Below are 26703 nucleotides of genomic sequence, written 5' to 3'. Positions count from 1 at the left end.
CTTTTGAAAAAAATCAGAAGCTCTGGCTCCTCTGGCCCTCGTTCCTTTATGGCAACGCTCAGCTGGGGCTACACAGTGGCCACCCTGAGAGGGCAGTTTCTGCACCCCACTCAACACCTGGTCTTGTAGGGCTGTCCATGTCAGCCATCTATCCTGCCTGCCTGGTGCCTGGAGAGGCCACATTTGTCACCTGGCTGCATAGAGCTCCTTTAGGTGTGTGGGCATCTTATATTTTGTCTGCCTAATCTCTTTCTGAGAAGGGATGTTAGTCTCCATATCAGTTGTGGATTTGTCGATTTCTCTCTATTTTGGTGTATACATTTCATAGTTACGTTACAAGATGCATAAAAGTTATCATCTCTCTTTGTTGTAATGGCTCTTTCTTTAATCAGTATAATACATTACATAGTTACATTACAAGATGCATAAAAATTATCATCTTTTTTGTAATGGCTCTTTCGTTAATCACTATAAAAATCCTCTCTTTATCTTATTCTCTTTTTGCCTTTAATTGTTCTTTAGGTGATATTAATATTGCCATGCCTGGTAAATTATTTTATCATCACTTTCCTCATGTATTTTTCATTTCTTTATTTTTAACCTTTTGTAAGTAGCATGTGGGCTGCCCTGGTGGCTCAGTGATTAAAAAAAAAAATCACTTGCTAATGCAGGAGATGCAGGTTCGATCCCTGGGTTGGGAAGATCCCCTAGAGGAGGAAATGTCAACCTGCTTCAATATTCTTGCCTGAGAAATCCCATGGACAGAGGACCCTGGCAGGATACAGTCCACAAGATCTCAGAGTTGGACATGACTGAGCAACTAAACAACAAAGCAGCATGTATCTACTTTTTTAAAAAATTTTTGATACCATTTAAGAACCTAGAGCTAGACATCCTGTAATGTGAAGTCAAGTGGGTCTTAGGAAGCGTCACTACGAACAAAGCTAGTGGAGGTGATAGAATTCCAGTTGAGCTATTTCAATTCCTGAAAGATGATTCTGTGAAAATGCTGCACTCAATATGCCAGCAAATTTGGAAAACTCAGCAGTGGCTGCAGGACTGGAAAAGGTCAGTTTTCATTCTAATCCCAAAGAAAGGCAATGCCAAAAAATACTCAAACGACTGCACAATTGCACTCATCTCACACGCAAGTAGCTCAGCGGTTAAAGCGTCTGCCTGGAATGCAGGAGACCTGAGTTCAATCCCTGGGTCAGGAAGATCCCCTGGAGAAGGAAATGGCAACCCACTCCAGTACTCTTGCCTGGAGAATCCCATGGACAGAGAAGCCTGGTAGGCTACAGTCCATGGGGTCGCAAAGAGTCGGACACGACTGAGCGATTTCACTTTCACTTTCACTTCACACGCAAGTAAAGTAATGCTCAAAATTCTCCAAGCCAGGCTTCAGCAATATGTGAACCGTGAACTTCCTGATGTTCAAGCTGGTTTTAGAAAAGGCAGAGGAACCAGAGATCAAATTGCCAACATCCGCTGGATCATGGAAAAAGCAAGAGAGTTCCAGAAAAACATCTATTTCTGCTTTATTGACTATGCCAAAGCCTTTGACTGTGTGGATCATAATAAACTGGAAAATTCTGAAAGAGATGGGAATGCCAGACCACCTGATATGCTTCTTGAGAAATTTGTATGCAGGTCAGGAAGCAACAGTTAGAACTGGACATGGAACAACAGACTGGTTCCAAATAGGAAAAGGAGTATGTCAAGGCTGTATATTGTCACCCTGCTTATTTAACTTATATGCAGAGTACATCATGAGAAACGCTGGACTGGAAGAAGCACAAGCTGGAATCAAGATTGCCGGGAGAAATATCAATCACCTCAGATATGCAGATGACACCACCCTTATGGCAGAAAGTGAAGAGGAACTCAAAAGCCTCTTGATGAAAGTGAAAGAGGAGAGTGAAAAAGTTGGCTTAAAGCTCAACATTCAGAAAACGAAGATCATGGCATCTGGTCCCATCACTTCATGGGAAATAGATGGGGAAACAGTGTCAAACATTATTTTTGGGGGCTCCAAAATCACTGTAGATGGTGATTGCAGCCATGAAGTTATAAGACGCTTACTCCATGGAAGGAAAGTTATGACCAACCTAGATAGCATATTCAAAAGCAGAGACATCACTTTGCCAACAAATGTCCGTCTAGTCAAGGCTGTTGTTTTTCCAGTAGTCATGTAGGGATGTGAGAGTTGGACTGTGAAGAAAGCTGAGCGCCAAAGAATTGATGCTTTTGAACTGTGGTGTTGGAGAAGACTCTTGAGAGTCCCTTGGACTGCAAGGAGATCCAACCAGTCCATCCTAAAGGAGATCAGCCCTGGGATTTCTTTGGAAGGACTGATGCTAAAGCTGAAACTCCAGTACTTTGGCCACCTCATGTGAAGAGTTGACTCATTGTAAAAGACCCTGATGCTGGGAGGGACTGGGGACAGGAGGAGAAGGGGACGGCAGAGGATGAGATGGCTGGATGACATCACTGACTCGATGGTTTGAGTAAACTCATGAGTTTGAGTCAAACATGAGTTTGAGTAAACTCCAGGAGTTGGTGATGGACATGGAGGCCTGGTGTGCTGCGATTCATGGGGTTGCAAAGAGTTGGACACAACTGAGCGACTGAACTGAACTGAAGAGTCTCTTTTAAAGGGAATTTGATGTAGTCACCTTCCGATACCAGATATATTTGTTATTGTATTTTGATTTTTCTTTTATTATTTACTAATGTATTAAATTATTTACTTATATTTTTTTACTGTTTTTCATTGTTTCTTTTACTTACTCCCTTTTGCTAGATTGATGTAGATTGTTGCTTCTTCTTTATTTTTTTTTCATTGTAATGGCTTGAAGTTTTTGCATTCCAGTTCTGTTTTTCTAACACCTTGAAACACACCTATCTGAATTTATCTTTCTGCAGTGTTGCACTTTGATCTGCACCTGCCCACTTCTCCCGAGCTAAGCAAGAACCCTCTGCCTTCTTCCTCTCTCCTGCGTTGCCCCCTACATTGGTGTTGCTTCCCACATTGGCATCATCCAGGATTTTCAGTCCATGTTGTTACTACATTTCTACATTACGTGGCAACAGTTATGAGGGCTTCACTGCAAAGATGGGCCAGTTTCTTTGGTTACCTTTTTTTCTTTGATCCTATGTCTGTCTTTTATGGTAATGTCATTCATTCTTTCAAAAGATATTTTTGAGTGCTTTGCTGTATATATGGGTAGCTATCTAGGTAGTAAACTTTCTGAGTTTTTGAAGTCTCTATTTTCTTCCAGCAGATTTGGCTGAGTTTAGATTTTAAGTTCAAAATAATTTTCACTGGGAATTTTAAAACCCATGTCCCCTGGTTTTTTTGGTATGAGGGGTCCGGTGCCAATGTTAATTTTTGTTCCTTTTCAGATACTTCCTTCTTCTTCCAGAATCTTTCAGAATTGTTTTTTCTTTTCCTCATTTTGGGATTCAGCCTGTGTGTCGATATGAGTTTGTTTTCCTTTTCCTGTCTGGCCCTCCTGAGTTATTAATCATCTTATACTCCAGAAATCATGTGAGCTTAACTGCTAAGGGGGAGCCAGTTTCTTTGGTCATCACTGTTTAGATTTGAGATTGAAATTTAAAGACTTCTGTGCTTGGCTTCAGGGGATCCTTCTGTTATTTATTTGACTCTCTTGCTTGACTTTTCCTCATTCCATCCTCCCAGAACTCTTATTAATAAGACAGTGACTAAAACTCGGCCTCTTAACTTTCAAACTTTTAATCCCTTTGACCTTTTGTCTTGGGTCTTGGGAGAATCCCTAAGCTTAGTTGTTTAATTCTCTGATACTCTATCTTTGCAGTTTTGACATTTTGAAAATAATTTACCTTCTGGGATGTTTTCAATCAAGTGTCCAAATGAAATAATTATAGATTCACATGCAGTTGTAAGAAACAGTACATAAAGATCCAGTGTATCCTTTACCCAGTTCTCCATCATGGTGATCTTTGTGAAACTACAGCAACAGCATCACAATCAGGATACTAGCACTGATACAGTCAAGACAGAGAACAGGGTCACAGAGAGATCCTTCATGTAGCCCCTTTATTGACACAACCACTGCTGCCTAGCTCCTTCCTTAACCTCTGGCAACCATTGTTGTCTCATTTTAAAAATAATGTATAAATGGAGCCATGATTTGGGACTAGGAATATTTTGGGAATGTCTTCCTCTTGCAAAAGTGAATTAACTCTAGGGACCAATCTCTGTGTGTGTGTGTGTTTGTGTGTGTGTGCACATGCTTAGGTGCTCAGTCGTGTTGTACCCCGTATTAAGAAGTCACTCTACTTCCTATCCCAGAGTCAGTACCCGATCACATTGGCCAACAGAGATTGTCGAGTACTCTGTGGTGGGATTGAATCATGGTAATGATAAATATAAATATCCCAGTTACAATGTATACATGAAGATGTTCCATTAATATGTGTTATAGATTCTAAGAGGGCTAAATGTAAACTTTGCCCTCATTGTCCAAAAGAATTGATTTAAATAAAATTCTTTTTCTTTCATTTTTAAACATGTGAAGAAATGAAGTTCAAGAGTCTTCCTTCCCAGCTTTCTTACTTTTAACTAGAGGTTATAATCAATGTCTGGGTAGAGTATGGGACCACATTGATTTTTAAGTCATAGAAATATTAGCTTCTCCATTTTCAAACATTTTCTCTCCAACTTGTTAATAACTTATTTAATATTAATGTTAAAAAATTTATTTTTATCTGGTCAGAATAATTTTTATCTTCTAGTTTCTGACGTTAGTTTTATGATTACGATTATCTAATTGATTTGTAATAAAGGTTGATAAAACTTGAAAAAAAGGAACCATATACTATGTAACTGTTGGGATTAATGTCTTGCACTCATTATGGTTCTTCCAAAATTCTTCCAGGTTGTTGTGTACATCTGCAGTTTGATCCTCTTCATTGAGAAACAGTGTTCCATGGTATGGATGTAATGCAGTTTGTGTCACTGCTCTCCCACTGAAGGATATCTGTGTTGTTTCTAGTTTGAGGGGTATTACTAGTAAAGCTCCTGGAAACGTTCTTGTATGAATGTGGGGGCATTCTTCCATTCTTGTGGGAGCAGTGTCTTCATTTCTTTGGGATAGACGTCCAGGAGTGCAGCTTGCTGGGTTCTATGGAAAGTTACATGTTCTTTTTTTTTTTTTTTTTAAGAAACTGGCAGTGTTTTTCTGAGACGCTGTGCCATTTGACATTCCCACTGACACTGTGCGAGTGATCCTGTTTCTCTGCTGCTTGCCAGTATTTGGTATTGTCACTGATTCTACATTAGCCATTCTGATGGGTATGTAGTGATATCTCATTAATTTGCATTTCTCTAAGGCTAGTGATGTGGGACATCCTTTCATGTCCTTATTTGCCATCTGTGTGTCCTCTCTGGTGGTATATCTCCTCATGTCTTTTTTCTCATTTTCTAATTTTTAACTATTAAGTGTTGAGAGATCTTTGTATGTTCTAGCTATTTGTGCTATGATGATGATGTTGTTCGTGAACGTTTTCTCCCATTTTGTGACTTGTCATTTCATCCTTCTCAACTATATCTTTTCTGGTGTAAAATTTTAAAATTTTGGTGAAATCCAGTTGATCAACTTTAGCTTTTATAGGTCATTTTCTTGGTATCAGTCTTATAGCTCTGCTTTATCTTACATTCTAAAGATAGTGTCTGTTTTTCTTTCTGAAAGCTTTATAGTTTCATAAAAGTTGTCCGTTCCACTTTGAGAGGCCCACTCTGAGCTGGTTCTGTACAATGTGTCAGACCTGTGCCTAGGTCTCTTGCTTTTGGTTCTGTCTGCCTGTGGACATTTAGTTGCTGTGGCGCTGTGTGTCGCAGTGCCTTGCTTCCATTGAGTTGCTTTTGCACTTTTGTCAAGAGTCATTTGAGTTGTTTGTATGAGTTTATATTTGAGTTTTCAGTCTGTTCCATTGATCTATGTGCCCGTGTCACTCTGCCAGTGCAGCAGAGTCTTGACTGTCGTAGCTACAGAAAGTTATGAAATAAGGTAGACTGATTGTTCCCACTTTATTTTTCCTAATTCTTTCACCGTTCTGTACAAGTTTTACCAGTATTTTGTCAGTATCTAGCAAAAAATCTTGCTGGGGTTTTGGTAGGAATTGTGTTAAACCTGTATGTTAATTGGGAAAATTGACCTCTTTACTATGTTTATGAACACAATATGTCTCTTCATTTATTTATATCTTTGATTTCTTTCGTCAGCACCATGAAGCTTTCACCATGCAAGTTCTATACATGTTTGGTTAGGTTTATATCTATTTCATTTTATTTAAATGATGATAAAAGTCATTGTTTTTCTTTGACATTCGTGTGTTCATTGTTAACATACAGAAATACAAATGTTTGTTGCATGTTAATCTTGTATCCTGCAACCTTTCTAAACTTTATTATTAGTTCTACGTATAGATTCTTTTTATACTTGATACTTTTATCTGCAAATTGGGGCAATTTTATTTCTTCTTTTTAATCCATGTGCCTTTTATTTCCTTCTCTTGGTTTATCACCATGGTTACAACTTCCGGCCAAGAGCAGACATCCTTGCCTTGTTCCTGACCTTAGGAACAAGATCTGGACCTTTACATTAAGAATAATTTTTTTGTAAATGTTTTTTAGGAAGTTCATTATGCTCCCTTCTATTCACGGTTTTTGAATTTTTTAAAGAATGCATGGGTGTAAAATTTTGTCACCACCTTTTCCTCATCGAGTGACATGTTTTATGTGATTTTTCTTTAGCTTGTTAGTATGGTGGGTTATCGGAGAAGGCAATGGCATCCCACTCCAATACTCTTGCCTGGAAAATCCCATGGACGGAGGAGCCTGTTAGGCTGCAATCCATGGGGTCGCTAAGAGTCGGACATGACTGAGCGACTTCACTTTCACTTTTCACTTTCATGCATTGGAGAAGGCAATGGCAACCCACTCTAGTGTTCTTGCCTGGAGAATCCCAGGGACGGGGGAGCCTGGTGGGCTGCCGTCTGTGGGGTCGCACAGAGTCGGACACGACTGAAGTGACTTAACATAGCATGGTGGGTTATATTGGTTTCTGAATATTGATCCAGTATTGTCTGTAGAGTAAGCCCCACTTGGCCATGATGTTTTCTTTTCCTTTTTGATACATTACTGAAACCCATTTGCTAATATTTTGTAAAGGGTTTTTATGTTCATGAGGAGTCTTGGTTTGTAATTTTTCTCTCTCTCTCTCTTTACACTGTGTTTGATCTTAGTATCAGGGCAGTCCTAGCTTCAGTAAGTGAATTGAGAATTGTTCCCTCCCTTTTATGTTCTGAAAGTGATTGTGTAGAATTGGTGTTAATTCTTTAACTACTAATAGATTCTTCTGACCTAAAAAATCTCTTTTGGGGGGAGATTTTTTTTTTTTTAATTACTAACTAAATTTCTTGAAAAGTTACAGAGCTGTTCAAATTGTCTGTTTCATACTGAGTGCAGTGCACATATGCTCTATTGTGTCCGAGTTTTTGTGGACTGTAGCCCTCCAGGCTCCTCTGTCCATGGGATTTCCCAGGCAAGAATTGTGGTAATTTGTATGTTGTGAGGAGGTGGCCCGTTTCATCTCACTTGTCACATTTATTTGTGTAGAGTTGTTTGTAGTATTCTCTTATTGCACTTTTGGTGCAGTAGAGTCTGTGGTTATATTTTGTTTAATTCCTAATGTTGGTAATTTGTGTCTTCCCACCCCCCCTTTTTTTTAAGTCATTCATACTTGAAGTTTACCAAGTTTTAGTAATCTTTTTAGAAAACCAGCTCTTTGTTATGCTTATTTTCTCTAGTGTTTTTCTGTTTTCAACCTCATCATTTTCTGCTCCCGTCTTTATGCTTCCTCCCTTCCTCTTGCTTTGGGCTTCGCGAAGTCTTTTTCTAGGATCTTGAAGTGGATGCTTCCGTTATTGATTTGAGATGTTTTCCTCTTCTCTGATGTAAACAGTGGTGCCATAAATCCCTCTCATAGCAGAAAGTTTAGCCATGTCTCACAGATTTTGATATGTTGTATTTGCCTTTTCATTCAGTTCAATGTTTGGTTTTTCCGTTGATACTTCCTTTTGGGCTCATAGATTATTTAAGAGCGTGTTGTTTTGTTTCCAGCTGTTTGGAGATGCTCTGTTCTCTTTCTGCCATTGGTTACTAGTTAGAGTCCAAGTTAGAGACCCTCGTGGTTGTGGAACACACTTGGATAGGAGTTCAGTTCTCCTAGATTCATTGAGGTCAGGGGTGAATCTATCTTGATAGTCTTATGCACACACTTGACAAGGATGTGTATTCTCTTGTTGAGTAGAATGTTCTAGAAGTGAGACCCTATTGATTGTTAGTAGTGATGAGTTCTTCCACATCCTTGCCAACTTTCTGTCTGGCTGTTCTGTTGACTATTGAGAGAAGATGCTGGAGTCTGGCAAGGTGGTACTGGCCCCCCGAATTGCCCACTTTGTTCTCCCCGTCCAGCCTTGGTGCCCTCGTCCTTGGTGTCAGACTCTGAATGAAGCCTGCTGCTGCCCACTGGCAGCCCAGAGGGGAGGTGGCTATCCCACCCACCTAACCCTAACCCCAACCCTAACCCTCTGACATGGCAGGACCTAACCCTAACCACCCCACCCCCTCGCCCACCCCGCTCCACCCCATCCCCTCACCACCACCACTGCCACTACACCCCCCGCCGCAGCCTCCCACCCCACCTCCTCTTCCTGTCCCTTGTTTTCCAGGGCTGTTACTGTTTTATTCGTTTCTTTTCTTGCTTCTGTTATTTCTAGGGCCCTGAGTAGAGGTGGACCAGGGGCTCGATTTCCCTTCGTCATCAGGCCAATCGGTATTTTTATTGTGATGGCGCTCAGTGCTGTCACTGGTTGCCATTAGTTACCAGATGCTGCACCAACACACATAGTCATCTGTGCATCTGGTCCTCAGAATGACGCTTGGAGCTGGGTGTTAGTACAGTTGCTTCACACCAGGCGAGACTGACAGTCAGAGAGGAGGCTTGCCTGCTACGTCTGGGTCCACACCACTGCTGCTGGCAGAGCCGACATGTGAGCTCAGGCCCCTGGTGTTAAGCCAAGGTCGGCCCTTTGCAGCTGTGGCTTCTGGTGCTGCAGTGGTGACCGGTGAGGACTGTTGCCACCATGCCCGTGAGGCGGCGCAGAGCAGATAGAAAGGGTCCGTGGTCCACAGTGGGCATGTGAATCCTTCTCCTTGGCTGCATTCACATTTCTTCCAAAGGTAACTGGGCCTTGCTTCTCTCTTCCAGCCTCATATGTTCTGAGCCGCGCTGTCCATCCTTCCTGGGATAACTCGGTCAACCTGGGAAGTCACAGAGAGAGGATGGCGAGCCCGCCACGCCCCTTTCTCCTCGCTGTCTTTATTCTCTCACTGTCTTAACCTTTTTTTTTTTTTTTTTAAATTTTAGCCCTGTGCTCAGTGTTCCCCATCACTCTGTCCCTGTCTGCTTCTGGTTGGCAGTGGTGGTGGGTGGGCTCAGACTTGCGCCCACCAGCCTTCAGCTCATCGTAATCAGTGTCTCACCTGCCAGGTGAGTTCCGGACAGAGCCCTCCTGGCTGGTTCCTTGAGAGCCCCTCCAGACATGGAGGGTGAGCCAGGCCACTGCATTGGGTCCTCCGGCCTCAGGGCCCCTCCCAATGTCCTGTAGGATGCCCACCCCACCCTGGCCTAAGGAGAACTTGCTGGGTGAGGTCACCTGTAGGGTGCGTGATGAAGCCCTTGCCTTTTTTACTTTCAGTTCAGTTCAGTCACTCAGTTGTGTCCGACTCTTTGCGACCCCATGAATCCCAGCACGCCAGGCCTCCCTGTCCATCACCAACTCCAGGAGTTCACTCAGACTCACGTCCATCGTAACTTTAGGGGGCATCTGGCTTTTGGTGAGTTGCTCCCCTGAGCTGATGCTTAGCAGGACTCAGACACTTCCCTGAGGCAGGATGGGGTCACCTGAAGCACAGCCTGCCCCTGGAGCTCAGCTCCAGCTCCAGCTCAGCAAAGCCCACCAGCCCGAGGGACAGATCCCCAGGCTGCTGGGGGGCAGGCGGTGCCCTGGAACTGAAAGGTGTCCTGCTCAGGCCTGGTGAAGGACAAAGGGCAGGAGCCTTTTCAGCCTGTTGACTGTTTCTGGGAAGTTCAAGTGCAACAGCAGCAGCCACATTCCTGCTGGTGTTTTTGTTCCCTGTTTTGATGGGGGAACTGAATCATGCTTTTCCTTTCATAAACAGGAGAATGCTAAGTACATAACAGCTAAATTAATCCTTGCCCATAAATTAGTTCATTATGTTAATTCAGACTCACAGAACTCAGTCGCATTAGCATTTCCATTAAGCTGTTTAGGCTTACGAGTATTTTAAGAGTACAATTTAAGCTGCAGATTAATCTTCAAAGGCTCCAAGTGTGTTTTTAACTGCAGGAAAATTTAAAATCCATTGGGAGGTTTGGGGGGATTTAATGACTGTGGGTAGCACAGCCCCCACATTCTCATCAAAGGCCCCCACCTGCTGGGTATGGTACTCCGAGGCTGAGAGGAGCCTTAGGAAGGAGGAGATGGGCAGGTATGGCCACCATCCTCCCCAGATGACAGGTGAGCCGATTCTAGGCTGCATGTGCGATTCTGAGGTTGTCCGCACAGACACTGAGTGGAAGCAGTTCCACTCCTGAGGGCTTGTGAGAAAGATAGGCAGGGAGAGAACACAGAGCCTGTCCGAGCTGCGTGACAAGCCAATGGCCTTCTTGCTGGGTGGTGTGACTGTCTTCTTGCCACTGCCGTCTGGTCTTCATCAGAGGCCTGCTCAGGGCATCCTGTCATAGGACATACATCCTTCAGGGCTCCTCACATCCCTGCCTATGGGGCTAAGTCCCTGTCCTGCCTGCTGTCCCCTGTCCCATCCTGCCAGCCCTCATTGAACTACTTTGCTCTCTGGACCCTGCTCCCTGGTGCAGAAACCATGAAACTCAGTCAGGATTTCAAATCTCCAGCGCACTGCTGAGGTTCTTCCACTTTTTACTGTTCTCTGACAAATCAGCAGAACCTCATTATGAAAGAGTGACCTGTTTTGAAATAGAGTTTTCATTATTATTCAGATATGACAGGCCCACAGGTCAGGAGACAGTGGGCCCTGAGCAGAGTCTGTCACTCACAGTTCCCAAGAGGATGGGTCATGCTGCCATGGGGGACACATGGCAGGCTCCAGGGTCTCTCTGGAGGCAGAGGGAAGCAGTGATCTGCAGCCCTTATTGTGGTTTCTGCATAAAAGACAAGTGAGGAGGGGTGAGCAGGCTTAAGATGGACTAGTTTGAATCATTTCAGGGCTTGGGGCTTAGGGGCTGCCCCTGGTGGTCTGGTTCCTGGCCCTGGGGTGACTGGGGCAGGTGGAGAGTAACCTGAAGGTAAGACCCCCACTCCCAATGAAAGACATGCTTGTGGGGTGGACTCTGGATTGTCTGGTTTGCCGAAGGAAGACATCCTAGGGGCCTCCTGTACCATCTCCAAGAACTGGCCAGCCTGGGAGTGTGGGGGTTCAGTCCCTGCAGGGTCAGCAAGGCCTGAAGCATCAGAATACAGAAAATAAGAGACAGGGTTCATGCAAGACCTACTGGGAGAGGCCTCCTCTCAGGGGCCCAAGACGGTGCAGGACCCCAAGAGTTTACTGGACACCACTGGCTCCTGCCTCATTTCCACCATGAGGGATATCGGACTGAACAGGAGCCCAGGGAGACCTGGTGTGGTGGTCAGCTGTGGTGTCTGGACACTTCCTGTAACCCTGTGGCAAGTTAACATGTGCCTCCCAGTCCCGCAGACACGCCCCAGGTCTTAGAAGGAGGCTGTTCAGTGCAGGCATGTTTACAGATCTGAGAGCTTATTTGTCTTGGGCCATAATGACAGCAGAAGCCTTTCAGGTTTGCAGCATTTCTAAACAACTGTTGCAACCTCCCTCAGTCCAGAATGGCTGTTGGTAGGACAGAATATACTGTAGTTTTAGTGGAAAAAGAGAGAAAGATGAAATCAATTCTCTGTGGAAATTGCTAAAATAAACTCAGGATTAATGAACAAAATTTGTTGGGGAGGCCCATTTGTCACACTCAGGAAGCCACAATCTAATTTTACTTGCCGCTGTTCATTGCTCTTGCGTTGCCATTCATTTGCTGAAGGCAAAACACATTACCTCTCAATAGACAGGAGTGGGCCCACGTCAGGCTCCCCTTCCCTCCTCCAGACGGCCTGATGGCTGACTTCCTGTTGGGGAGAGGGAGGAGGGCAGGGGGTGTTCTTCCAATTGTCTTTTCCTTGGCTCACAACAGAAACATTTTCTCTCGGCTCTAGAGGCTGAACGTCCAAGGTGAAGGTGTCGGCAGGCCTGGTTTCTTCCAAGGCCTCTCTCTAGACCAGCAGATAGCTGCTCATCTCTGTCTCCCTGTGGTCATCCCTTGGTCTGTGTTGTCTGTATTGGAATTTCCTCTTAGAAGGACACCAGGCCTGTCGGATGGGGGGTACACCCATGTGACCTCACTTCAGCTTAATTACTCCTTTAAGACCCTGTCTGCAAGTCCAGCACCGCCTGCCTCCCACTGGCCTGTGAAAGTGGATGGATGCAGGGCACTTGTAGGGGCGATGCAGTGGCCCTGGGTGGGTTTGCCCATCACACACAAGCCTGTGATTTGCATGTGCTGTGTGCTCAGTTGCTTCATTTGAGTCTGACTCTGTGTAGCCCACCAGGCTCCTCTGTCCATGGGATTCTCCAGGCAAGAGTACTGGAGTGGGTTGTCATTCCCTTTTGTAAATTAGGAGCAGGGGAAGGGAGGAAGGATGGGTCACTATGAGAAAATTGTGGTGGTTTTTTTAACTTCCTCAGGAAACTTATAAAATCAGTGCTTTCGTCGGGTTCTTCAGGACAGTGAGGCTGCTGTGGGTGCAGGTCAGTCTGTGGAAAGGTGACTGCGGCAAGCCCAGCTGTGCAATCTTCCCGGATGTGACTCTGCCAGGGGCTGAGCTGCCCAGCAGGCCCTGCAAAGCCCCCTCCCCATCCTCCTCATCACACTTCTCCCACCTCATTCGCTAAATGGGCCCTCAGAGTGGACGGGTCAGCCCCGTGTGTCCCGTTTCCGGGAGCCCTGGACCCAGCCTGCTGCCCAGGTGTGGGCACACCAACAACCAGGACAAACCAAATCCAGATGGTTTGTCCACATTATTTTTGTACCTGACAGTTTATGAGTCTTTTTTTTTTTCATTAAAGAAATGATGACTGTTTTCTTCAGTTGGGCATTTCCAGAGAGCCATTAGCATTTAATGCTAATACCGGAACAGCAGGTCTCCACTGGAAATATTTACCTTTTCCTTGTTGGCAGCTTGTCAGTGTTGGGAAAACAGATGCTTAATTAAAATCTCAGTATGTCATGCTTTCTTCCTCACACATCAGTCACTCTTCTTCCAGGTTGGAGGAGGCATGTGAGAGGTGTCAGGAAGCATTCCGGTCTTCTGTTTTTATGTACTTGGGGGATGTCTCCTGGCATCTTGTTCCTGTTCAGACATTGGCATTCCACCACCCATCCCTGGCCTGGAGAGACCTGAGGGTGGCAGGCTACTGTCACCACCTAGATGACAGAACTGGTTTGGTTTTGGCTGTGTGTATGGTCAGCGGGGTCTCTTGCCAGGAGAATCCATTGCCAAAGATAAGGACATGAAGAAAGCAGCTGCTTTTTTTCAGAAAGAAGAGGGCATCAGGGCCCCAGTGTTATATTATCCTCCCGACTGCCCCAGCAGGTTTTGTGGAAAACATGGGCTCAGAGAGTGTGAGACCCTGGCCCAAGGCCAGATGCAGCTGGGATGTGATTCCACCCCTGGACTGTCGAGCCCCTGCTCTCTTCCCCCTGAAGCACTCTGCGCTTCATCTTGCCCCGGGGCTGCATCTTTGCCCCATGAAGCAGCCAGCATCCTATACTGGTTGTGGCCCCTCCTCAGTGTTCATGGCTCCAAGAGCCCCAAGGTCCCATCTGTGACACAGCCATGGAGACACGGGCCCTGGACACACAGACCGGAGACCGGGAGGCATGGTTTTAGGGGCCATGCTGACTGCTGTCAACCCCCAGAAATCAGAAAGGAGAAAGTACAGCACGGAGGGTCCATCCTCCACAGATGCTGACAAGCCCAAAGAAGATTCGGCTCTTACTCTATTCAAACCGAGAACCTCTATTTATCAAAAGACATCGTAAACAAAGTGAGCAGACAAGGCACTAACTGGGAGAAGGTATTTATAACATAAGTAACTGACAAAGGATGAATTCCCAGTGCACGCTGTGTTATTTAAGCCTGCTTCCACTCATATTAAAGCGCCCACTGTTAAGGCAGTGGATAAACTAATGCACATTTCTGGGTCAAGGCCTGGGTCAAGGCCTCAAGTGTTCAAGTTCATATTTTCCCAAGATGGAGGTTCATGTGTGTCTGTTATTTATTTAGTAGGCTTTGTAACTAACATGTGTACCAGGCTTTATTTAATAGGCTTGTAACGTGTGTACCAGGCAATCCTTCATGTGTCAAATAGTAAATGTTTTAAAAATAAAGGTAAAAAGTAGTTATTGTTAACAGCCCCTGGAGGTAGGTCTACTGCCCCGGTTTTTACTGATAGGGTCAGAACTAGCTGCTGACACAGTGGCCACTTACCATGTGCCAGGCACGTTATATGAACCATCTTTTTAGATGTTTTGGCGCCTCAGCAGATTTGACAGCTTTCATCACTGCGCATTGCAGACGTCAGAAGCTTAGGGAGATGAGGTAGCCCTGTGGTCACTAACTGGTTACAACAGGTGGTTGGGCAGGGTCTCCCTGGTGGCCTGCACCATGTTCCCCCTACCTTCCATGGGTGAGGGGCCTCCTCCCCAGGCCTCCTCTCCGGAGCTGGTGACAAGGTGTCCACCCCGCCCCCACCCCCCGTCCTGTGCCGTCACATCCAGGCTTGAACAATGGTGGCAGCTCTGCATCTTGCTACCAGACACCTGAGGGTCCAAACCGCTCAGGCAGCCATGACAAAATCTCACAGACCAGGCGGCCCAGACCACAGGCCCTTGTGGCTCACAGCTCTGGAGGGCTGAAACCCAAGTTCAAGGTGCCAGCCCACTGCTTTCTCGTGAGGGCCCCATAGCGTGGCAGCTGGCAGATGACCGCCATCCATGTTCTCACGTGGCAGAGAAGATGAGAGGCACGCTCTCACCGTCAGTTCTCCTGAGTCTGCTAGTCCTGTCCTGGCCCCTCATGACCGCATCTGAACCTCCTGAAAGTCCTGCCTCCAGATATGCTGGCATGGGGTTAGGGGGTCAACCCTGAGCCTGGGAACACAAGCCTGTGGTCCATGGAGGGTGAAGGAGTGGGGAGCAGGTGGAGCCAGCAGGTAAAGCAGTTTGCGTTGGTGTCTGCTCACTCTTGAGGCCATCCAGCCACAAGGAGCCGGACATCTGGTGACCTCAGCCTTCCCTCAGGCCTTAGCCAGGGCCCACGTGGCTGTGGGCGCCATCATTGAACCTGTGATGGTGCTCAGGTCTGAGTCCCTCTTGTTCTGCTGTGAATTTCTCTGACACTGTGTTCAAGCAGGGTTTCCAGGCTGTCAGGGCGGGAGTTGCTAGTGGCTGGGGTCCCAGCTGAGGGTGGGGCCCGATGTTGTACATGGGAACCCTGCCCACGAGGGGCCAGCATCCACACAGCTCTCACATCCGCCTGTGCTTTCAGGCATCCGAATGCTGGATGGAGATGTGACCGATGTGGTGGAGGCCAAGTCTCTGGGCACCAGACCCAATTACATCGACATCTACAGCGCCAGCTGGGGGCCGGACGATGATGGCAAGACGGTGGACGGGCCTGGCCGGCTGGCCAGACAGGCCTTCGAGCACGGCATCAGAAAGGTGTGGTGACCCAGAGCCGCGGTGGGAGGGCAGGGTGAGGGGCAAAGTGAGGGCTCTCAACAATTAAAAACCAGAAAGAATAAAGAAGCCAAAAACATAATATTAAAAGCAATTCTACAAACCCAAGACGATCTTCTCTGTGCATTGAAGGGCTCTACTTCTCACCCTTTAAGAGACGAGTAAGGGATCAGCTTCATGCTGGTTTGCAGTCTGTCATATTAAGTAACCAACATAGAAGTAAGGAGAAATCTTGTCATGTAGGTAGAAGTGAATAAATTTGAGGGACGTCACCGGAGGTCCAGTGGTTAAGACTTCACACTTGCAGTGTGAGGGCAGGGGTTCTGTCCCTGATCAGGGAAGCAAGACCCTACATACCGCTCCCCCCAGTTAAATAAATATATAAATAAATTTGAGGATCACACACACACAGTCGGAGTGACTCAGGGAGAGCCCCGACACAGGATGAGGTGGGACCAGGGCTAGAGTGAGGGAGAAGTCAAGTGGGGGCTCAGGGTAGCAGCTACCCACGAAACCAGAGCAGAGGGACGTCATTTCATTACAGAGTTGCTGCTCCCAAGGTGCCTGCAGCTTACCTGCCAGCCCCAGGACTCTGCCTCGCAGCCTGACAGCCCCCATCTTGAGGTGTGCAGCTGGGTGGTGGGGGTCCTAGACTGACCGCCTGGCCTGTTAATGGGGCTCTGCAGGTGGAAGGGTGTCTGGGACTCAGCCCACCTGCCCACAGGACCCCCATCCTGGAGCTCTGTGCGTCCATCACAGGCTGTGTGCTCACCTGGCAACCCCAAGGCATCAGGTCTCCATGGTGCTCCCTCCCCGCCAGTGTGCCACCCAGACATTTAGGACATCTTGGGTGGAGCCCACCAGGGGCTGTCAGAGCAAACACCTGAGCATGGGCCTTCAACCCATCAGCCAAGGGGGGCAGAGGAGGACACCCCAGTCACTCCATGGTTGTCAGTTCTGGGTCCTTGTGAGTTAGGAAAGCTGGGGCAGAGGGTCCTAGGTCTCACAAGGAGGGGGCACAGTGGATTTCTGGGCGAGGACAGCTTCCTGGAGTAGACACTGGCCTGTGGTCAGTGTCCCGGTGGCCCTGGGTGGCCAGGCAATGCCGGCGAGGTTAGAGCTGGAAGTCTAGGCCTCCCGAGGCAGGGTTTATGCCTCTGACTTCTCCTGTGGGAGATAGGACAGTGGGGCTGGGTCAACCACATCTTATTATTTATATACTTTTACCATATTATTAAAGTTATTATTTTATCATAAACTGTGCACCATGACTAAAGTGTGGTCAATACATAGTTAACAAGTCAGATGGTACCAGTGGTTGTCCTGAAAGCAAGGCTTTCCACCCTCTGCACCCCACCCCACCCCCCTCCACAGGCCCTTGTTGATGATTTCCTTTGTCTGAATAATACAATCTGGTCACTTTTCTGGATGTGCTGAGTTTGGTCACTTTCTATCTATTAATTCCCTTCTATGGGGCTGGGGTGTTTGTCTCCTGAAACACCCCCAGCCCCAGACCCCATGGTCTGGTGGCTCCGGGCCACGTGATACTGTACACAAGTGTGAGGCTTCTTATTCTGCCCTCTCTCCTCCCCGGCCACTCAGGGCTTGAATGTCTGACAAGTGAGTGACCAGAGTGGGGCTCCGTTCTCACGTCCCTCACAGCTCTGTGCTTACCCTGACACTCATGAGACAAAAGAAGAGGGGAACAGGTAGACATCAGCATGTCCATAGCTACACAAAGGACACAGACGTCTTCCTCTATCCTCATGATCCTGAGGAGATGTGCAGGCTCTTCAGTCAGCTCGGCGAGTGGCCGAGCTCACGGGGTGCTGGGAGGTCAGGCGCGGGCACGTTAGCCGCTGCCAGATGCACAGATCTCATTGCCCCAATTTCCAGCATCCCTCGTGTGCTGGGTCATGTGGCTCTCACTCTTGACACCAAGGGGAACCTCCTAAAATTAGGTGTAAGTTAGAGACCACTTTTATTGAATGGAAGATGCTGCTTTTTAAAGATATTTTCTTTATTCACATACTTGGTCACACCAGGGCTAAGTTGTGGCACATGGGCAGTTTAGTTGCAGGTGTGAGCTCTTAGCTGTAGCATGTAGGATGTAGTTCCCCAACCAGGGGTCGAACCCGGGCCCCCTACATTGGGAGCGCGGAGTCAGAGCCACAGGACCTCCAGGGTCGTCCCTGAAGATGCTTTTTGAGAGATGTGAATCCTGAGTGTCGGCCATTTCTATGAGATGATTTCTAAAGATTCTGAGAGCTGAGGACGAGCTGTTTCCAGGAGACAGGCTGGTTGTCTGGGCCTGACCTCTCTCGGGTGTATAGGTGAGCTGTAGAGAGTGGAGTGTCGGGAGCTGTGAGGGCTCCGCATGCTGAGTTCTGAGCCACGCTGGCCTCATTCAGCCATCAGGAGTGCAGAAGCTGCAGAGGGACCGCGTGGTTCCTGCCACTCGTGTCAGTTTCCTGAGATACTGAGGTCACTGCATTGTTTTTTTTTTAGTCTTTCTGAATAAAATATGTCACATAGGAACCTTAAATTGCAACTGTCAGAAGCTGTCACTGAAAATCCTCCTAGAAATTTGATGGTCTCAAACCAAACCACATTCTTCCGTCTGTTTTCCTCCTTGATGCCCCACTTGTCACCTGCAGCCTCCCCTGTAAAACCCGACTGCATCTTTGGTAGATGGTGCAGGTTCTGGTAGGCACCATCAGATGCTGTACTTTAGCATAAAGAGGTGTTGGATATTGGTCCTCATGTGGCTGGTCACCCAGAATGGGAGAGTCTACCACACTGTGGCTGAAGGCACTGGCTGGGTCCAGTGCCTAGCATTCACTAGCATTCCACACCCACAGACGAGCCATCTGCTTCCCTGGCAAGATGCCGAAACACATTCTGAGGAGCGGAGGTGGTGTCTTCCTGAACAGAAGTGCAAGTTCACGGCTGGGGTTGACACGTCCTCACCCTAGAGCAGGGTCCCCATCTCCAGGATCTGATGCCTGATGATCTGAGGTGGAGCTGATGTAATGATAATAGAAATAAAGTGCACAATAAGTGTAAGGTGCTTGAACCATACCAAAACCACCCCCACCCCAATCTCTGGAAAAATCATCTTCCACAAAACTTGTCCCTAGTGCCAAAAATGTTGGGGACCACTGCCCTAGAGCCTCCACCCCGTGGCTTCCAGGTGAACAGAAGATGTGGAATGTGAACACACAGTCCTCAGAGACAGCTTGGACGTTCCTTACACCTCCGCCCTGGGTGTTTCCTCTGCCCCGTTCCCATGCTCTTTTCCAGGAGACTGTTCTCAGAAGGGAGAGAGGCTCTGGATGCTCTGACGCCTGTGAGAACTCAGGGGTCAGGGGTCCCTGCAAAGTACAGGGTGAGGAGAGTCAAGTTTTTGGTATTTAGGCCTCTGTTGTTCGCCAGCATCACTGGGGAGCTCATTAGAAACACAGACTCGGGCTTACCTGGACCAGCCAAGCACATACCTGCAACGTAGTGAGACCCAGGCATTGTCCTCTCACATGTGAGCTGTGTAGGTAGTGTGAGCAGTGTGGGCCATGTGAGTAGTGTGGGCGCTCATGAGTGTGAGTGGTGTGGACACTCACGAGTGTGAGCTGTGTGAGTGGAATGGGCGCTCACAAGTGTGAGTGGTGTGAACAGCATGGGCGCTCATGAGTGCAGGCCATGTGAGTGGTGTGGGCACTCACGAGTATGGGTGGTCATGAGTGTGGGCACTGTGGGCACTCATGAGTGTGGGCGGTGTGAGTAGTGTGGGTGCTTACAAATGTAAGCAGCACTCTACAAAGCAGGAGTAGGAATGTAGCTCCCACTGCCTTTGATCAGTAACCTGCAGTGTGGTGAGGACTGAAGGTGAAGGTGTCCAGAGATGATTCGCATGAGAGAATCAGAGACAGGCTCTGATTGAATTTCATTCGGATTCTTACTGCTTTGTATGACCTTTGTGTGTGTTACTTGCACAGACAAACCCGTGTCCTCAGTCCTTCTAGCAACTGCCCTTTGTGCTGGCCACTGGGACAGGACTCCCCAGAGATGTGTGAACAAGAGTGGATGAGGCAGCTTTGTGCGGGGGGCTGGGCTGTCTTTCAAGCCCCAGGTTAGAGCTGGCGGGAATGTTGGAGTGAAGACAAACCGGCACAAGAGGGCGGGCCTTGGGGTCCACTTGGTCCACATGTGGGGTGTCCTGGCGCCTCCGGGGAAGGTGGGTACCTTAACCCAGGTGGCCTTGGGTGCCAGGGTCATGTGTCTGCATCCCATCAGAAGCAGGGCTTCAAACAGCTACCAGGGTTGCAGGATTCCTTTGAAAGCTTCCTTTAAATTGGCCAGTAGTTGGGGAAAGCCTGGGTTTCCTCCTGCATATTTGGATGAGGGGGTAGGGGGTGAGGAGCCTGGGGCGCCTGCCCATCTGGAGACGGGTGTTGGCTCCACCCTCTGAGGCCAACTGCACCCACTAGCAGGTCCTGCCTTTGGACCAACGGGTCAGCTCCATCTGGCACTGGTGTGCTTGTTCAGCTGGTGTCTGTGGCTGGAGGAGCCTGGTTGGGCCTGTGGGTGAGGATGGAGCTTGGCCAAGCTGGCAGTCTGAGCGCTTCAGTGTTGGCCCTGTGGAGGCCCTGGGGCACTCTCCTAGGATGGCCCTGGGCATTCTGGCACCTGGCCCTTGACCCATAGGTCCTGGGCCACCTGCTTTTCGAGGATCTTGCTCCCCAGGAAGGGTGCATCTGCAGCTGGTTTTGCAGAACCTTCATCCCCTCCCTCCCAGGACTAGCTCTTGCAATTCAGAAAAGTTAGACTCATCCATCAGCTCCCATGTCAGCGTACGTGGGGTGCAGTGTGGTGTTTATGACCATGGGTTGCCACAGAGGAAAGCACTGGCATGGCCCTGGGACAGGACAGGTCAGGTCACGGGAGGGCCTGCATCTTCCCCTGAAGAGCAGGGAGCACTCCTCAGTACCGTCCAGTCATTCTGATGGGTCCAGAGTTTTGCCAAGGACTCTGTTAACATCAAGAGGAAGCCCAGAAACTACACACTCGGGGCCCCCATCTGGTCCAAGTGGCATCCTTCTGAGTTTCCTCCTGGGGGAGGTGTGCTGGGCCAGGCTGAGACCAGCCAGCAGGGGCGTCCAGTGAGGGCTGACACCTGTCCCCACCCTCCCATCCAGGGCCGGCAAGGCCTGGGCTCCATTTTTGTCTGGGCATCGGGGAACGGCGGCCGTGAGGGGGACCACTGCTCCTGCGATGGCTACACCAATAGCGTCTACACCATCTCCGTGAGCAGCACAACCGAGAACGGCCACAGGCCCTGGTACCTGGAGGAGTGTGCGTCCACCCTGGCCACCACCTACAGCAGCGGGGCCTTCTACGAGCGCAGAATTGTGAGTCCGGAGAAGGGTCTCGGGGGTGGGAGGGGGATGCTCCTGCCCCTGGTCTCATGAGTCCTCAGGGGCCCCAGGGAGCGGTGACTCCTGCTCTTGTCCCACGAGGCCTCAGGGGGCCCTGGGGAGTGGGGTCTCCTGGTCATGGTCCCATGAGTCCAGAGGGGGTTCCCAGGGGGAACGGCTCCTGCTCCTGGTCCCATGAGTCCTCCCGGGGCTCGAGGAGGGCAGGGTTCCCGGCCAGGAGGCCGCTAGGGCAGTTCGGACTCAGCCTCATTCAGCCTCGCCATCAAGGAACTGGTTGTGCCTGGAGGTAAACCCCAGGCCCTTGGCAGCCTCCCTCGGACCCTGCCTTTCTAATTTTGGCACAGAATATCAATTAAAACCCTCTCTGGCTCGGGGGGTCTAAAAATACCCTGTAAGAATGGGGTGCATTCTCACCACAGTGTCTTTTTTTAGCTTTCTAAATTCTGCGGTCACATTGCTTGGGGTCCAACTGGCCCGTTCAATTTCCACGTGTAAAACAGAAGGAGAGAAAGTCTTGGCTCTACGCTGAAACATTTTAGAAATCCAAGAGTCTTGGGTGTTCCCTTCCTCACAAAAGGACTTTTCTACACCCTTTAGGTTGAGAGTGGTTTTGTCTGCTGCAGTGGCTTCAACGAACATAAATCAGTGTAGTTTATCTTTTAGAAATAGCTTTTAATTTAGTGTATGGGTAAAGTTCATGCTTGTTCCTTCCCCAGGTGCTTTCATACTTTAAAAAGGTAGGAGGGGAGGGTTTCAAGTTGAAGTCAATGCAGAATTGAAGTGCACAGTCCTTAGGATGGTTTTTAGATGTCTAAAAAATGAGACCTTGGAGCTGGCCAGGCGTGGTTTAACCTGAAAACTCCCTGGCTTCTTTTCATTTCTCCTGCTGCCTGGCCACATCTGTAAATGTTATTTGCAGGCACATTTTTATACTTTCTTGTGGGAGCCTGAGGCTTCCCATTGCCCACTGTCCTCTGCAGTACCGGGAGGATCAACGGTCCTTCTGCTGCCAGCCTGGCATTGGCCTTGGCCAGCTCATGAAAGTACTCATTAAGTTGTTAACTTTCCTTTCTGCTGGAACAGGCACCCCTTGGATGGGGCTGAGATGCTGAATGGTGTCCTGTTGCTTTAAATATCTAGCTGGTTTGAGCTTGGACTTAGGACCTGTCAGAGGCCTGGGCTGGAGTAGAGGGATGGTGCAAGCAGGGCTTGCAGCTTTGTGTGCTTAATGAGTCACATAGCCGGTGCATGCGTGTGTGTATGTGTGTGCGTGTGTGTGTGTGTACATGCATGAACACACACCTTAGCTACAGAATGCCTGTATTCCTCCGTCTCTTCATGAAGAATTCTCTGAGCCCTGACGTTCAGTAACTGTGTGTCACTGGGCAGAGGGCGGAGGAGAAAACAGTGGGCAGCTGCTGTCCAGGGCCCTTCCCTGGTAGCACGGGTGGCAGGTGATTTTGTTTCAACTCATCCAAGGCAAGGTGTTTGCTCTGAGTCCCTTAGAGACCCAGCCAGGGGGCGCGCCCTGTGCTGGATGCTCGGCAGCCCTTGTCTGTGTTCGGGCAGGCGTCCGACGGCAAGCATAGCTGGGGCCCCTGTCGCTCTCGTGCACTGAGTGCCGACGGCAATGACTGCCTGGTGCTGAGACGGCACCTGTCCCTCCTTCACACTCTCATTACCCCGGCCACGCCATGCCCCAGCAGCACAGAGGGTCTCAGGAAGGGGCAGCCCACCCTGGCTCCACTATCCCCTTCTGCCAGCCAGGGGAGGCTCCTCTGCTCACACCCTTTTCTCTGAGGCTGCAGAGCTAGCCCCAGGCCTGCCCTGCTCTTGGAAGCTCGGTCTTCTGCCCAGACACCCCCATTTCCCTCCTGCCAGTTTGGACTGAGCACAGGCATGTGCCAGGCACCGGTGTTGCTTCCCCAGCAGCCCTGGGAAGGGTGTGTCAGTAGCCCATTGGGAGGAGGATCCTGGAGTCACAGGGGGTGCATCCTCCTCGCGGTGCCCTGACCTCTCCAGGGTCGAAGAGGGGGAGTAGGCTGGTCTCTGCCAGCACCCCATGAGTCTTCCTATGTGTGTGACCCGCGCGGGCTCCCTCTCTCCGGGTGATGGTCGACCTCGCTGAGCCCTGACAAAGGAAAGACACTGTTTGTAAGAGGCTCTGGACTCTCCCCACAGGGGAAATTCTTTCTCAGGGATTTGCAGATGGGTGGCTGGAGCCTGGCAGTTACAGGTATGTTAGTCTCCTGTTGGCACCATAACAAATGATCCCAAGATTCCCAGCTGGAAACAGCACAGCTGGGCCATCTCACAGCTCTGGGGGCACAAGTGCAGCAGCCTCCACGGGCCCATTTTCTGGGCCTTACGAGGCTGAGTCCAGGTGTCAGCTGGGCTGCGTGTTTTCCATAGGCTCAACAGGAGGGCCTGTCCAGTACGCATCCTGCATGTTGGCAGACCTCAGTTGCTTGTGGTTTTAGGACTGAGCTCCCGTCTCCTCATGGGCTGGCTGCCGAGGCCAGTTCCTGGCTGCTGTGGGCCACCCACCTTCCTGGCTTGCATCCCCAGCATCCTCTCTAAAGCTAGCAGCACAGATCGAGTCCTTCTTGAGCCGCATCTCTCTGACAGATGTAAGGGCCTGTGATTACATCGGGCCTGCTGGATCATCCAGGATAAACCCCTGACTTAACAGCTGGCTGGGTGGCAGCCTTCGCTCCATCTGCACTAGCATGAGGGTCACTGCAGGGCCAGCCCCCCTCCTAGCACAGTAGATGTCTCCTACCTGTGCCTCCATGAGGTCACCACCTCAGTTCAGGGGGGTGCAGTCGGGCCGTGCCATGGTGAGACTCAGAGTCCGTGCCCTGCCCAAGGGTGCTCTGCATGTAGCTCTTGCAGCAGACAGGGTGGGGGATTTGGGACACTGCCAGCTACGAGGAGGACATCCTGGTAGGGGTGGTCTGTGACCTCTGACCCATCCTCGGCCTCTGGCTCACAGCAGAGATGCTCTCTGGGCCACCTGGCGCCTGCGTGTCTTTTACACTGCTCTGAAGTTGGGGTGACTTTGGGGTCATTGATGGGGGCCCTGGCAAGCAGTCTTGCTGTGGAGGCCCCTCTGTTTCATTCTGTCTCTCCGTGGAGTCTCAGGGTACATCTGCAGAGGTGTGGGTGTGTGGCTGCGACCCCATCTCCCCACCCGACTGTCAGCCTGTTGCTCTGGGGGGTGCCAGACCCATGGAAACCTCTGTCCCTGAGATGTGTCTGCGTAACACCTCTTTCGTCCCTAGGTCAAAGTCAGCCTGCCTGGGGCAGTGTCCTGGGCAGCCTCTGACCCGGCTGCTTGCTTTCCCCACCTCCCCTCCCCGCCAGGTGACCACGGACCTGCGTCAGCGCTGCACAGACGGCCATACTGGAACCTCGGTCTCGGCCCCCATGGTTGCCGGTATCATCGCCTTGGCCTTGGAAGCAAAGTAAGTTCTTACCTGCCTTCCCTTCTTTACCTTTCTTCTTTTTTAAAAAGTGTTTAATGTATCAAAATACACATAATGTAAAATTTACCATTTAAGCCATTTTAAGTGTGTAGTTGATGAAGCATATTCACTGTTGTATGATTGTCTCCACCACCTCCTGCAGGACATCCCTCTTTGTCCAAACAGCTCCTGTCCCCAAAAGACAGCTCTGCTGCAAAAAGTCACACAGACAGAGCTTAGACAGGAGATGCTCCGTCTCACAGTCCTAGGGCCCGAGGTCTAACTGAGTGTCTCAGGGCTGGTTTCCTCTGAGGCCTGTCTCCTTGGTGCGTCACCTTCTCCCCATGTCCTCACGTGGCCTTCTTTGAATGTGTGTGTTTGTTGTTCAGTCACTTAGTTGTGTCTGACTCTTTATGACCCCATGGACTGTAGTACACCAGGCTTCCTTGTCATGTATGTGTTTAGATCCTTTCATAAGGACACCAGTTACCCTGGATCACGGCCTACCGTATGGACCCCATTTCACCTTAACAACCTCTTTATGATCCCATCTCCATAGGCAGTTACATCTGAGGTCCTGGGGGTCTGGTTTCCACGTGTGACTTTGGGGAAGGGACACAGCTGGCAACCACAGCTGTGTTCTCTGTCTTTGAGTCTGACTCCTCCGGGCTTTCAAATGAGTGGAGTCACAGAGTGTTTGTCCGTCACTCAGCACAGTGTCTTCCAGGTTTGCCCATGTCACAGCACATGTCCAGATGTCTTCCTTTTTCAGGCCGTCCTTAATAGGAGTCAAGAGGCTCCTTCCTGTCTCTCCCTTTTTCAAGCTCACAGCCTCCTGCCTTCATAGGGGCACAGGGAGCTGGTGGGCGCAAACCTCAAGCCTGCACTACACCCCAGATCACACTTTAGGTCAATACAGCTGCCCTCTGTCAAGGGGGTTCGTGAGTTGTGATGCTTTATCTGCTTCAAGCCACATAAAAACCCCCAAATTGCCATGTGTTGGATGGGTCCACTTTACATACGGTCATGGAATCAAACAGGTTTTAGTTTAAACATCAACAGTGGCTCCCAACAACAACCTGTGGCTTTGAAGGAGTCATTTGCTGCAGATGAGATTGTAAGAAGTTGTGTTTGGGTTGCTGAGTCCATCTAATTATGTGTGTTTTGTTTGTTGATTCACATCAGGAGAAAAAGCATAAAGCTCAAATGCTACCCATTTTACAAAGAAACAGGTATGTTTAATTTTCAGGCCAAAATTTTAACTTCTGTGTCCTGGGGCTCATTTTAAAATACTAAATAGTTACTTGTGTGGAAAGTTGCATTCACATACTTAGTGATTCATTGTTTTATATTTTCTTTCCTCCCTTTTTGGAAACATGCAAGGAATTTTGTTAGCTGAGGATATATAGAAAACAAACCCTGTTTTGTGTCACTTGTTCCATTAAACCTGGCCTGTGGACTCACGAACTCCCTGATCGCTATCTCCTCATCATTGTAGCCCATCCTCAGAATTTTACAGATGGCAGGCATCACTGGACACAGCGTCCACTTAGAGCGTGTAAGTGCAAGGTTTGGTCAAGGGAGGAAGGAGCTGTAACGGGCATGCTGCCAGCCTCAGCTGAGGGGCTTTGGAGGCTCCAGGGCCAAGACTGCTGCTCATGTGTGCAGTGTCTTCCTGGCAAAGCCAGGTCGCCCAGGAGAGGAGAGAAGCTCTCCGGCAGGAGGCTAGCAGGCAGCACATGACAAGATGAAGGAAGAGCCTAGTGTGCGAGAACAGCCCCGAGGGTCAGCCGGGAGTTCAGGGCCATTTTGGAATGTCACATCAGTCCC

The 26703-nt window shown here is 49.0% G+C and overlaps 1 protein-coding gene across 8 annotated transcripts in view; it reads left to right on the top strand.

Moving 5' to 3' along the window:
* Positions 1 to 26703, top strand: part of PCSK6 (proprotein convertase subtilisin/kexin type 6) — a 169813-nt gene that overhangs the window by 88741 nt on the left and 54369 nt on the right. For 6 of the 8 annotated variants that reach the window (XM_086364084.1, XM_086364081.1, XM_086364087.1 and 3 more), the window contains 3 exons: positions 15784 to 15956; positions 21167 to 21379; positions 24773 to 24873. In XM_086364084.1, the coding sequence (XP_086220210.1) occupies positions 15784 to 15956; positions 21167 to 21379; positions 24773 to 24873 (487 nt within the window). The remainder of the gene's footprint in view (positions 1 to 15783; positions 15957 to 21166; positions 21380 to 24772; positions 24874 to 26703) is intronic. The other 2 variants (XM_086364082.1, XM_086364083.1) reach the window with 1 other exon arrangement.

The sequence above is a fragment of the Bos grunniens genome, chromosome 21, assembly GCF_055505025.1.
Source record: "Bos grunniens cultivar Pamir isolate PY7600 chromosome 21, Bosgru_T2T1.0, whole genome shotgun sequence".
In the NCBI taxonomy this organism is placed as follows: Eukaryota; Metazoa; Chordata; class Mammalia; order Artiodactyla; family Bovidae; genus Bos; species Bos grunniens.
This window is presented reverse-complemented; position numbering and strand designations above follow the sequence as displayed.